This window comes from Amblyomma maculatum, chromosome 6 (assembly GCF_055883805.1).
Source record: "Amblyomma maculatum isolate TAMU_Amacu chromosome 6, ASM5588380v1, whole genome shotgun sequence".
In the NCBI taxonomy this organism is placed as follows: Eukaryota; Metazoa; Arthropoda; class Arachnida; order Ixodida; family Ixodidae; genus Amblyomma; species Amblyomma maculatum.
Genome location: NC_139349.1, coordinates 35,455,015 through 35,468,370, shown reverse-complemented (window position 1 = coordinate 35,468,370; position 13,356 = coordinate 35,455,015). Strand labels below are relative to the sequence as shown.

Genomic DNA, 13,356 nt, shown 5'->3' with positions numbered 1-13,356 from the left:
CTCTCGTTTTTATTTGACAATACAGGGGTGCTAAGAATGCCTGGCTCCGCTGGACAGGCTGCCATTGGAAACTGACCATGGCAACGTTTAATGCTAAAACCCTAGCTAGTGAAGCTAGTTTAGCAGTGCTGCTAGAGGAACTAGAGGGCATGAAATGGGATGTCATAGGGCTTAGTGAGGTTAGGAGGCCGAATGAGGCATATACTGTACTGAAGGATGGGCATGTAATGTGTTATCGAGGTTTACCAGAGAGGTGACAACTAGGAGTAGGTTTCCTAGTCAATAAGTATATAGCGGGTAATATAGATGAATTCTATAGTATTAATGATAGGGTTGCAGGCATCGTAATTAGGCTTAATAAGCGGTATAAACTAAAGGTTGTACAGGCCTATGCACCTACATGTAGTTACGATGACCAGGCAGTTGAAAGCTTCTATGAAGGTGTAGAATCGGCAATGCGAAAAGTAAAGACGCAGTATACTGTACTAATAGGCGACTTCAATGCCAAGGTAGGGAAAAAGCAGGCAGGAGACAAGGCAGTACTAGGTGACTATGGCATTGGTTCTAGGAATAGCAGGGGGGAGTTACTAGTTGAGTTTGCAGAGCGCAATAACTTACAACTTTTGCACTTAAAATGTGCAAAAGTACCTAGTGAAGTTTGCACCAAGCTTGTAACCCACCAGTGATAGCCGCAATGAGGATTTGTTCAGTGTGTGTTTGGTTCACGTGCACCAGGACCTGATCGCGATGTATTTTGTCGTTTGTTTTTCTTTATGTGTGAAGGGGCTGAGTAGCGCAGATATTACAGGAGGCTGTGTGCACTAACCGTAATATTTAGCATGTTTTATCGTGACTGCCGCCTGACTAACAACGGAAAAAAAACATGGCGTTTGTTGTTCATCCCATGGTTGTAAGAGGTGCCACTGAATAACGAAACCACAGAGCCGCACGGCAGGCGAATAGTCGAAAAACTAAGGCATTCTATATAACATATCATACAAAACATGCTTGTTTACAATGCCAGCACTGCACCACAAACACACTTTCTTTTAATGCTGCAAACAAAGGTGTTCATGCCAACAAGAGGTTCAAGCACGACAGCAAACCTTGTGTGGCCTACAGCCCTCAAATACGCCTCGCATTTGTACTGATTTGCATCCTTGAGCACTTAAGGCAACTGCCTTTTACCCTAACCAAATGTTTGCAGTTATGGAATGCTTAGAAACAGTACAAAGCAAGTGTTTAGGAAATACATGCCCCACCTGCATGCGTGTGTGGACGTAGGGAAGCTTCGTGTTCTCCAGGCATCTGCCGTCCGTCAAGTCCCAGAGAGACATTTCACTGCACAAGCAGGATTTTAACGTTATATATGAAGATGTCACATATGACTAGAAAATAAGCATGCAGCACACAGCCATTTAAATAATTAAGTTACCGACTGGAATATATATAGCATGGCTTTAAAAATTAAGATAACTCTGAGAAATTAAACTCTTGGTTAGGCTTAGTGCATTTTCTTCCCACAGCTACAATATAAAGCATACAAGGCAGCGAAAATTCTATAAAACGGCATCACAAGTTGAATGCTTTTAAATGAAGCAATACTGCCCGTAGAGTTGCTACCAAATGGAACCCTGTTTCATAACATCAGCAGAAATCTAAACATGCATTCAAGACATCTAACCAGGAACATCTAGCCAGTTCAGTAGTCTGAAGCTTTACGAAGTTATGTTTTTGCTTGTCATGGGAGCAAAATACAACCAATGATTACAAAAAAACTCTGGTTTCAGAGTGAAATCAACACACAATACAGTTATTTAATAAACATGACTTTCAGGGTGCCACAGTCAGGGTGCCACATTATTTAGTTGCCAGTGACTGCACTCGCAAGTGATCATTTTCACTACCACTTTTACTCCCCCCTGACTACTATGATGTCTCACTGAAAACAAAAAAAAATTTCAAGTTCCCCCTTATTTTTGTAGCATACTAGGCAATAGATTCAGCATGTCTTGATTTCTAATTTTGGCTTTGTAGGTGAAAAGTTTTCTCCTCTGGTCATGCTTAGTGCACTGCAAAAGCAACATGACAAACATCAAGGACACATATTTCGTCATGTATTCATGTTCAACAAAGACGTCTGTGTTTCTCTGGCAAAACAGTATCTACGTACCCTGCCTCAGAGGAGCTGACAAGTAAGGACCCATCTCCAGAGGGCGAGGCACTGGCAAGGCATAGGACTGGACCAGTGTGCCCAAACAACATGCTGCGTGGCACAATCTGGGAGCGCCAAAAAAGAGAACAGCTCAAATACTGCAAACAGTATGCGAGCACACAGCAAGCCAGCACCTCACTACATTTTCTTGTCATTTATTTCCACTCCTTGGAGTTTAAAAAAGGAACGAATACAAGCAAACCTACAGGGCCAAGAACTTATGCATTGGAGTGCCTGCTGTCACACCAACTTAACTCGCTCCTTAACTCCACCTTCTCAGAAACCCCTGACCTGATACAGTAATATATGGTTTAAGAATGCATGATCGTACCCCCCCGTCTTTCCCACACTTGGAATCTACTTACCTTGGAATCCAGCTGAAATGGAGAAGCACAGAAAAAATAGTTAAAACTTATCAAACTACCATAATTTCCGAAATATAGGCCACACCGGGTGTAATAGCCCACAGGGGAAAATTTCAACTCAAAATAAAACTTTATTTTTTTTTATAAATACTCCACACTTGGTGTATAGTCCCCAAGAATGAATCCTGGCTGAAAATAGATTTTTTAGATTGTCTGCAAGCAGCATACCACAGTCAGGGCATCAAGTTTGGCTAGATGGTTTTCCGAGACTACAATTAGAAGTGCAAGAAACGGTATGTGCAGAAGAATTCAGGCAATACAAACGCTACTAAAAACAGGCACCTTTGCAATAGGAGGTAATGCGACATTTATGCACTGGAATATTAATTGATTTATGTATATCCACTGAGGTTCTGCACATGTGCTGACAAATGCAAATACCAATATCCTTCTTGTCTTTTCACAACACTGAGTTTTGCATCTAAAATGAGAGCAGGAGGAAACATACTTTTGCACCATCCACAATGTCCCAGACACATATCTGCCCGTCATTGCAGCCTGTGACAATCATCTTCTGGTCTTTTGTGACGAAGACGGACGACATGCAGTGTGTGGGGGCAATCTTGCCCCACAGTGTCATAGGGACCACTAGCTGGCTGGAGATGGTCATCTTGGTGCTGTGCTGGTCAGCAGCCTGACTACACACTCTGCGTAAGAGCCAGAAATGCCAGTGGTCAATTTATGATAGCGGGCAACCAGTTTTGCATACCACTCATATTTTCTGTACTGCTAGTTATGCATGACTATCTTTTATACTGCATGTTTCATGATGTAATGATCTAGAGTTACAGTCAAGATTAATCCATTGCCTGTTTGCAAGACAATACCTTCTATAAAAATATTTGGTAATGGTATGTTGGGCTTAATACTTTGAAGCTGAGCATAGGCTATCACAAACACTGCTACTCAGAGCTTCACATTAGTTTTGACCACTTGAGCAGTTTAATGTGCACTGATATTGCACAGCACACCAGCATTTCTCCATTTCGCTATCAATGAAATTCAACGCTGTGTTCAAATTCAATCAAGTGTCCTTAGGCTTACCGTCCAAATAGATTTAGCTTGATTTATGGGATTTATTGTCCCGGAGTGACTGAGGCTATGAGGGACATCATAGTAGTGGGCTCCAGATAATCTCGGCCACTTGAGGTGCTTTGGTATGCATTGACATCGCACAGCATTAAGGCGAAAGTCTTTTATGGCTCATGACTTGGTGATGTGCCCGTGCGTATGTCTGTGCGTCTGCAGCAGCTGTCAATCATCTTCAGAAGGATTAAGATGGTTTCAGTACTGATAGTTAACGATGTAGTAGTAGGTCTTTGAACATTGGTTAATGACAATTCATTAATTAATTGATACAATTAAGGTAATTGGGATATGATAATTAGATAATTAGTCAATTATAGTTCATTACTTCATGCTAATTAGTTGATCAGTCAATTATAGTTATTTAATTAGTCATGATAATTAGTAAGCTCTGAGACATCTTAAATGCTCACATTGTACATGTACAGTGGTGTAAACCACAAAGGAATGGTTGCAGGTGTCAACCAATAGTCTTCCAATAGGTACTTGTCAATAAAGTTGTCTCAAAACAGGTCTCATTAATCCATTCCAGCGTAGCGACATGGGGCTGTTAGGCCCTGTGTCATGTCTAGAATGTGCTAAACAGAGTCAGCAGCAAAGGTCAACAAACGAAACCAAACAGTGGTCAAACAGAAGACAGCGACAGATGTGGTTAAAGGCTTTTGCCTCTGCGCACTTTAGATCGCAAAGTGCCCCCTGAATTTTTTTTACTATCTGAATAGCATATCTATTAAGCCAGCGCAGCCAGTAAAAATCATTTGAACCAAACACACCAGCCAGAGAAAGTAGAGGCAACCAGCTCAGAGTACTATCTTTTGACATAGACAAAAACAACAAACTATGCTTATGTTATTCACAGTGAAATGCTGATGTCATATTTCAATGCCTCACAGAAGGCACTGATGCGAAATACAGGCCTTGGATTTGGCAGCTTGAGTAAAATCCTGGCATGACAGTAATGGGTCAGGAATTTGTGAGTTAATATAACCTGCTTTGTCAGCCTGAGCCCCAGGTAACTGCGTAATGTGCTAAGAACAGTGGCCTAAGAAACAAACGTAAACTAACCTTCATAAATGAAACTCCTTATTAATAATGCCGCCAAGCTTGAACACTCAGTAAATCGCAACTCAGTAAAGAGAGACAGGCAAATAAGTAATGCTACTGTGCACCATTAGAATTATATGCTCTGACACTAGGCTGTAGGCATAAACTAAGCTAAACACAGGTCAATGCTTGGAAAGGTGAGTGGGTAGCAATAAATGAATGGAAGTGATACCTGTGCCCTAAATCATTCAGATAACATAGATGTGATAAACCTCAATGCAGTAATATAATCAGTGTGTGTGTGTGTGTGTGTGTGTGTGTGTGTGTGTGATACATATATATATATATATATATATATATATATATATATATATATATATATATATATATATATATTTACTTATTTTTCATTGAGAATCATTTGTTTGACCCTAGTGTGTGAAGCAGATTTGAGCATGACGCTTATCGCGCAAACTCCAAACCGCAACGCTTGTGAAATAACTATTGGGTGACTCGTCCGCATAGAAACACTGACTACTGTGCATCATATAACGACGTTAAACTTTCTTACCAGGGGCATATTAGGGAATAATATGCGTGTGTAGGAAACTAGCTTCTTTGAACTGGTACAGCCACTACACATAGCATGCTAGAAACTAATTTCACACAGAACAGCGCTGCACAGATAGCGCAAAGGCACACGTGAACAGCTGCTTCGAGATCATAACGTGCACCAATCAAAAGAGGGGGCGGAGCCATCCAGATACACAATCGGTACCCTAGGGGGACTCTAGACAAGATCCCGCTCGAATGGTCTGGTGAGCTGGGCGAACTTACGCCGGTGAGTTTCTCGAGCATAAAAACTGCCTTATCACATATCCAGGGCCTATAACATTAGTCAATGCGCCTCTTAGGAGGGTGAATGTTGACATTCGCCGTCAGAAGAGAATGGGCGCAGTACTACACGCAGGGCCGCGATCACAGTCAGTACGACTGCAGCTGTATGCAAGTATTATTACTGCCCGCTCCAAATGGAGATGATACATTTGAGCAATCACAACCACTCGCAAAAAAGGAACAGTGAGATTAAACATAACAAACCTACACGGCTCCTAGTGCAATTTACTGCGCTGCGCTGATCACCGCGCAGCCTATGCGGGTAGGCGATAAGTGTTTTAAGCCCGTATAGCATCAGTACTTACTAGCTAAAGCACAGTATGAAGCTGAACATTGAACGCAAGCTCTCACCAGACTTCTAGGATGTAGCAGTCATCCTCAGAACTACTAACAACGATACACGAATACGATACGCTGATCCAAAAGCGGGGAACCTTAGAGCACTGTTGCCAGCAAATGTCAGTTCGTGGAAATCACGCGCCATTTTTGTCGTTCTGTTCTTATTGCTAAATTTAAAACTGTAATCATTACTTCCCAATTATAGCTACTAATTAGTTTCTGACCTGCAGAGAACAAAAATAACGAACATTTTGAGTGTTGATGATTCTTCTTGCTGAAGATTCGTTTTTCTGAAAAGCGCGGCAATGTTTAAACGTGCGTTGCTAGTGGAATAAACTAGAGGACTAGAGCACCACTAGAGAGACATCTGGTCAGCACAGAACGCCGTTGAGATGTATTATGAGGAACATACTATCCCAATATGTAAACTAGTCAGTATATTCTAGGCACTATTTAGCGAGGCCTAGGCGATAGCGCGAAAGAAGTAACTCCCTTTCCCGCGCTAGCGTATTGTATTGCAGTTTTGATCGTTTCCTTGACGACGCAGATGGCATATCACGACGTTTTATTTATTTTTTACAGCTTGGCGCTACAATGTTCAACGTTTTATTATCATTTTTTTTTTTTTTTGAACGACCTCACTCGTAAGACTTCCCTATGATGGCGTCGCAGACTCGGAGTTACGTGCGGCAAAAGCACGTATGACTTTTCTCAGCAATACAACTGCTCCTAGTGGGAAACGGCAGATAAATGCTGATGCGATTTTTGTGCGTGTGTCACTTTATATAGCTCATACTTACTTATAGTGGTTTGTGTTAATTGTCTTGCTAGTGCCATTACGAGAAAAGCCGGCGCCGGGTACAAAAATTCAACAAAAAATTATGTGTATGACCCTGGCAGGTGGTGTTTGGTCGCTGACATAGATTGCAGGTTCGTAGATGGCGTGTCTGTGTGTCTGTCCGGTCCTCTTGACGAGAGTGTACCCTCTCTACCTCTGGCAACTAGCCTCTGGCAGCTGGGTGGTAGGTGGCAAGCGGTGACAGGTAGCATATATGCCGGGGCACTAACTTTCGGCACTTAGTGGGACGTCATGAGAACACATGTGATGGCTACATTTGCGGGAGCTGCCGACACGGGCGGCACATTTATTTATTTATTTATTTATTTATTTATTTATTTATTTATTTATTTATTTATTTATTTATTTATTTATTTATTTATTTATTTATTTATTTATTTATTTATTTATTTATTTATTTATTTTGTAGGGGTGTGTTTATTCAGGCGACCCAGCTGCTCAAGAAGAACTTGCAGCGCATCAGACCGTGATGCATGCCATTAGCTATAGCGACGAAGATTGGCACAATACAGTATCCCACCGGGTAGAGAAGGAGCCATCCCGGCGACCTATGAGGCCGAAAGCACAGACGGGTCGTAGTAGGACTGAGTCTGTTCACGTGAACTGTTTCGCGGCCACGGCGGTGCAAGTCAGCAGACGGTGCAATGGGCTCAACTACGTAGTTGACAGGAGATGTTTGTTAAAGAACCCGGTAGCTAGGACCTTGATACCGAGCAAGTAGCTTCTTTGAAAGGCCAGGTGTGGTGCCACGGACCCAGAGCCACATCAGGGAGTCAGGGGAATGTGAAGAAGCCTCGCCGGCGTCACGGCGGTGTTTTTGTTGCCACTGGTTTTCTGTTGTAAGCGAACGGGCGAGCTGACGACATTGTTCTGCGTGCTGGGCGGCGTCCGAAAGTGGCGTGGATTAGGAAATATCAGGGCGGTAGGGAAGAAGCGTGCCCATTGTGCAAGAGCTCGCGCCCTTAAAAAATAAAAAAAAAAACAAAAAAAAGAAAAAGAAAAAAAAAACACGAAGAGAATCCAGTGGTAGTCTGGATCGCAGTGTTATACGCGTTAGTTATGAAGGAAAGAGCCCGGTCCCAGTTGGAATGAGCCTCGTTCACGTACATGGCCAGCATGTCACTCAGTGCGGTTGAAGAGTTCTGTCAGGCCGTTTTTGTTTGAGAGTGGTAAGGAGTAGCGGTGCGGTGAATGATGCGACATTCTTTCTGCAGGACCTCAAGAGCGTCGGACAAGAAAACGCGTCCGCGGTCGCTGAGTAGTTCTTCGGGGGTCCCGTGGCGAAGAATCAGGTTTTTGAGAAGAAACGAAGCGATGTATCGTGCGGAGCTGGAGGGTAACGGTGATGTTTCAGTGTAGCGAGTAAGATTATCTACTGCCACGATAATCCAGTGGTTGTCAGCGGGAGTAGTAGGAAGAGGGCCATAGAGGTATATGGCAACGCGGTCAAACGGGCGGGCAGGACAGGGTAACGGCTGCAACGAAGCAGGGGACTTGTTAGGAGTTTTTCGCCGTTGACAAGATTGGCAAGCGCACACACAATGCACAAAGCGTTACATTCCACGCCAGTAAAATCGTAGACGGAGGCGCGTGTAGGTTTTCAATACGCCACCGTGAGCACACTGTGGGTCAGCATGGAAAACAGCGCAAATGTCAGCGCAGAGGTGACGTGGGATGACTAAGAGCCATTTCCGTCCGTCGAGGAAATAACAGCGGCGATAGAGCAGGCCGTCACGAATGGAGAAGTGATGGGCTTGGCGGACGAATGCTCTGGATGAATGACCGGGATTAGGACTTGAAACAAAGTCAGAAAGTGCACTGATCCATAGGTCATTCCGCTGTTCGTTGGCCATGTCAACAGTGACAAGCGACGAAAAATCGTAAGGGCAGATGTGGTCAGACGAGGAAGCGCACCCGCATTGCCTAGCAACTAGGCAATGGCGAGCGGGGAAGCTTGTCGGCGTCCGTATGCTTCAGGCCTGATCGATAAATGACACGAATGTCATACTCCTGGTGACGGAGAGCCCAACGAGCAAGGCGGCCGGATGGGTCTTTCAGAAAAGCCAGCCAGCACAAAGCGTGCTGATCGGTCATTACATGAAATCGTCGGCCCTGCGCACAGGGACGAAATTTTCCGATGGCCCAAATAATGACCAAGCATTCTCTTTCCGTTACGGAATAATTACACTCCGCTTTCGTCAAGGTTCGGCTGGCGTATGCCACCACATACTTGCTGAAACCAGGCTTTCGCTGCATGAGGATAACACCGAGCCCAATACCGCTGGCGTCGGTGTGAGTCTCCGTAGGTGCAGTCGGACCAAAGTGGCAGAGAATGGGAGGCGAAAGTAAAGTGACGAATGCATTATCGCAGGCTGGCTTCCAGGAGGAAAGGTCGGAGCTGCCGGCAAGCAGCTGGGTCATATGGGCGATGATAGAGGCGAAATTCAATATGAAACATCGAAAGTAGAAACAGAGGCAGATAAAGGTGCGGAGCTGCTTCAGGGAGGTTGGCTTCGGAAACTCTGCAACTGCATGAAGTTTGGTGGGGTCGGGGAGAATGCCGTCCTTAGAAACAATGTGGCTCTAATTGTGAGTTTTCGAGCGGCAGAGTAGCACTTTTTCAAATTCAACTGAAGCCCTGCATCGGCAAGACACGTGAGGACATGCTTCAGGCGGAGGTGAGAAGAAATGTCGGTAGAAAAGCTAAGATGTCATCTAGATAACACAGACAGGTCTGTCACTTGAGTCCACGAAGAACAGTGCCAATCAGGCGTTCGAAAGTAGCCGGGGCATTGCAAAGGCCAAAGGCTTGTACGTTGAACTCTATAAGTCATCCGGTGTTATAAAGGCAGTTTCCGAGCGGTCAGCATCAGCCATCGGCACCTGCCAGTAGCCAGAGCGTAAATCTAAAGAGAAATGCTTGGTTCCCTGCAAACGGTCCAGGGCGTCGTCGATTCGTGGCAGAGTATAGACGTCTTTGTGCGTGATCTTGTTCAGGGTAATCGACGCAAAACCGGATTTAACCATCTTTCTTATAGTGACTAAAACAACCGGAGAAGCCCGTGGGCTGTTAGGTGGCTGTATATACAGCCACCTAACAGCCCACAGTGTCATATGACACCCCGGCGAAGCATATCGTCCACATTATCAGCAATAACTTGGCGCTCAGAGGTCGATGCGCGATAAGGACGCTGGCGTAAAGGTGCGTTTGTACCGGTGTCGATTGTGTGCGTAACGACAGACGTGCGACCCAGAGCAGTGTTAGGAAAGTCGAAGGAAGAAGTGAAGCTCTGTAGGAGGGCAGCGAGTTGATCGTGTTGCGCGGGTGGAAGATCTGCGTCAATGGCCTGTTGAAAAACATCGTGTGGTGTCGAAGCGGTCGCTATATCGCAAGAGCTGAAAACATTAACGTCGAATGAAGTAGGCATGACAGGAAGAGTATTTACAGGAGCGGGATCAAGTTCTTCAATATGGCCGAGACACTCGCCGCGTAGCAAGACGGACGGGCAAGAAAATGGATTCGAGACGTACAGTCGTGAGCAAAAGTGGTGTACAACACTCAGCCGGTGGCGGAGCTCGGGAAAACTGCGTCGTGACTTCATCTAACAAAATCTATCTGGGATCGAGACAACAGTGGCGGTGCCCCATTTTATCTACATGCACGTGTCATGGTCGATGTCCCTGTCGCTATCGCTATATGGCATTTCTATACAATAATCCCGAGCTCCGTCACTGGCTGAGTGTTGTATACCACTTTTGCTCACGACTGTACACTGCACTAAGGCCATCTTCGAACTCGAGAACAGCAAACGGAAGCAGGAGGCAGGGATGGCTTGAAGCGTCGCCGGAAGGTGTGAAGAAAGTCGAAGTAGTAACGTTTTTACAAGAGAATGGAACGAGGGCAGCAGAAAATGGACCAATGTCTGTCTCCGGCGACAAGGAGTTTTCCAGACCGGGCAGGGACGTCAGACAAGGTGGTATCAAAAAGAGGAAAAAAAAGGCAACTTCTGCGCAGGCGCATTCAATAACGGCACGATGAGCGGAAAGAAAATTATAGCCCATGATGACGTCGTGTGAGCAGTGAGACAGTACAATAAACTCGATGGTGTATCAAACGTTTTCAACTAGAACACGGGCCGTGCACACCGCTGAGCGATAAATGCTCTGTGATGAGGCGGTGCGAAGCGAAAAGTCGGAAAGCGAGGTAGTCACCTTGCGAAGTCGACGGCAAAGAGCTTCACTGATGGCGGATACGGCAGCGCACGTGTCTACAAGAGTGAGTATTCCGACGCCGTTGATAAACACTTGTATTACGTTAGCGGGAGAACACGGAGGACTTGAAGAGCTCGAACCAAGCGCAGTTCTTGCCCCGGGAACTGCGACTGTTAGTTTCCCTCAACAGCGCTGGTAGAACGTCGAAGAAGCGGATATGGTGAATGGCGACGAGGGGAGGATGATCGACGAATGGTATACGTGTGAAGGTCGCGAGATAAAAAGTCGGAACGGGCGGATTTCTCGGCGAGGGCTGCTCGGTATCTCAGTAGTTCTGGAGGTCAGGGCGAGAAGGTGGAAGGCGTTGGCGGCAAAGGCGTGCGACATTCCCGGCAGCCAGCAAGAGTAGCAGATTGGCCGGTTGTCCGCGATACGCCAAGGGTTCGTAGGGTATTAACGTACCCTTGGAACAGGGACATGAAATGCAGACCCAGACAAAGGCGAAGGATGGAAGGGACCGGCTGGTAGGAACCAGTTGCGGATTACATTAGCGGCCTGACCGCAACTTGGGCGCAAGTCAAAGGAGCCGTTATTTGTGGCAGCACGGGGCTGGGCGGCAGCACGGTACTTGGCGGCAGGACATCAGTGATGTGATCTTGTACGACACGCCGTATGGTAGCGGCTAAAGACGGAGCCATGTCACGAACAGTACATTGCAGTTGTGGGATCAGGGACAGCTGGCAGGCGACCTCTTCATGAACGAAGGCTTTGATTTTTTGAATCGAAGGAGTGTCCTCTGATGGAGTATAACCGCCCAGGGCTAGTGTAGAGATGGTATCGTCGCAAACACTGGACCGCCGGGTAGAAGCGCGCTGCTTACGGAGCTAGTCATAGCTCTGGCAAAGTGTGATCACGTTACTGACGGTGGCTGGATTTTTGCACAGAGCATCTGACACGCGTCCTTAGAAATGCCTTTCAGGATGTTTCTGATTTTAATCGCTTCGGACATTAGTGGGTTGACACCTTTTCTCAGATCAACGATGTCTTCAATATAACTGGTGAAGGTCTCTTCAGTATGCTGAGCGCGCTCACTCAAGCGTTCTTCTGCCCGGAGCTTGCGAAGTGCAGGACGGCCGAACACTTCCGCAAAATTCTTTTTAAATGCAGACCAAGATGGGAGGTCTGCCTCATGATTCCTAAACCAGAGGTTCGCCACGGCAGTCAGAAGATGACGTCACTTAGCTTGACAGTGTCGTCCCATTTGTTGTAGCTGCCGACACGCTCATACGCCAACAACCAATCGTCGACGTCCTGGTCGGCCGTGCCACTAAAGAGGCATGGGTCACGCTGTCCTAGAACGCCAGAACACAGGACTGTGGTTGGGACGGGATGTCGAGGTGGTCTTATCCGTCTGGACGCAGAGGGCAATGTGCGGCTTCTTAGTTCCAGGGCGGATGGGAATTCGTACCCCGCAGCACCTGTACCAATTGTAGGAGTGTGTTTATTCAGGCAAAACTCAGGTGGATCGAGCTGCTGGGGAAGAACTTGCAGCAGAGCGTCAGGCTTCTTCTTCTTCTTCTTCTTCTTCTTCTTCTTCTTCTTCTTCTTCTTCTTCTTCTTCTTCTTCTTCTTCTTCTTCTTCTTCTTCTTCTTCTTCTTCTTCTTCTTCTTCTTCTTCTTCTTCTTCTTCTTCTTCTTCTTCTCTTCTTCTTCTTCTTCTTCTTCTTCTTCTTCTTCTTCTTCTTCTTCTTCTTCTTCTTCTTCTTCTTCTTCTTCTTCTTCTTCTTCTTCTTCTTCTTCTTCTTCTTCTTCTTCTTCTTCTTCTTCTTCTTCTTCTTCTTCTTCTTCTTCTTCTTCTCCCTCGTTGTAATGGCACATACCCACAGTGGGGGATTGGCCAGAATTCGTTGTAAGTGACATAATATTTTTGATAATGTCGATTTGACTGTATGATATAGATAACCTAATAATTAGGAGCTAGTGTTGCTGAAATAACTTGAATATTTGAGGCGATGTAACGAAATACGAAGACAGCGACCAACTTCGTCCTCGGGCGCGCCAGCACGCGATGCATGCCAGTGGCTATAAGGACGAAGATTGGCACACTGCAATTTATTTACTTATTTATTTTAGATACCTTAAGAGACCTCTAGTAAAGGGCATTACATACGGAGGGCACCGAAACACATTAATAACATGTCGTGAGTACAAAAAAAAAAAGATAAAAAAATAGTAAAGAACAACGCGGAATGCGCGAACACCAATACTATAAGTGCAAT

The 13,356-nt window shown here is 45.5% G+C and overlaps 1 protein-coding gene across 8 annotated transcripts in view; it reads right to left on the bottom strand.

Moving 5' to 3' along the window:
* Positions 1-6,141, bottom strand: part of Rbcn-3B (WD repeat-containing protein Rbcn-3B) — a 55,853-nt gene extending 49,712 nt beyond the window's left edge. For 5 of the 8 annotated variants that reach the window (XM_084606438.1, XM_084606444.1, XM_084606446.1 and 2 more), the window contains exons 1-4: positions 6,019-6,141; positions 3,089-3,287; positions 2,174-2,280; positions 1,263-1,341 (exon numbers count right to left, since the gene is read on the bottom strand). In XM_084606438.1, coding sequence (XP_084462564.1) covers positions 1,263-1,341; positions 2,174-2,280; positions 3,089-3,250 — 348 coding nt within the window. In that variant the 5' untranslated portion in view covers positions 3,251-3,287; positions 6,019-6,141. Of the gene's footprint in view, positions 1-1,262; positions 1,342-2,173; positions 2,281-3,088; positions 3,288-5,341; positions 5,498-5,875 lie in introns of those variants that run through there. The other 3 variants (XM_084606440.1, XM_084606442.1, XM_084606441.1) reach the window with 3 other exon arrangements.
* Between the last annotated feature and the right edge of the window lie 7,215 nt (positions 6,142-13,356).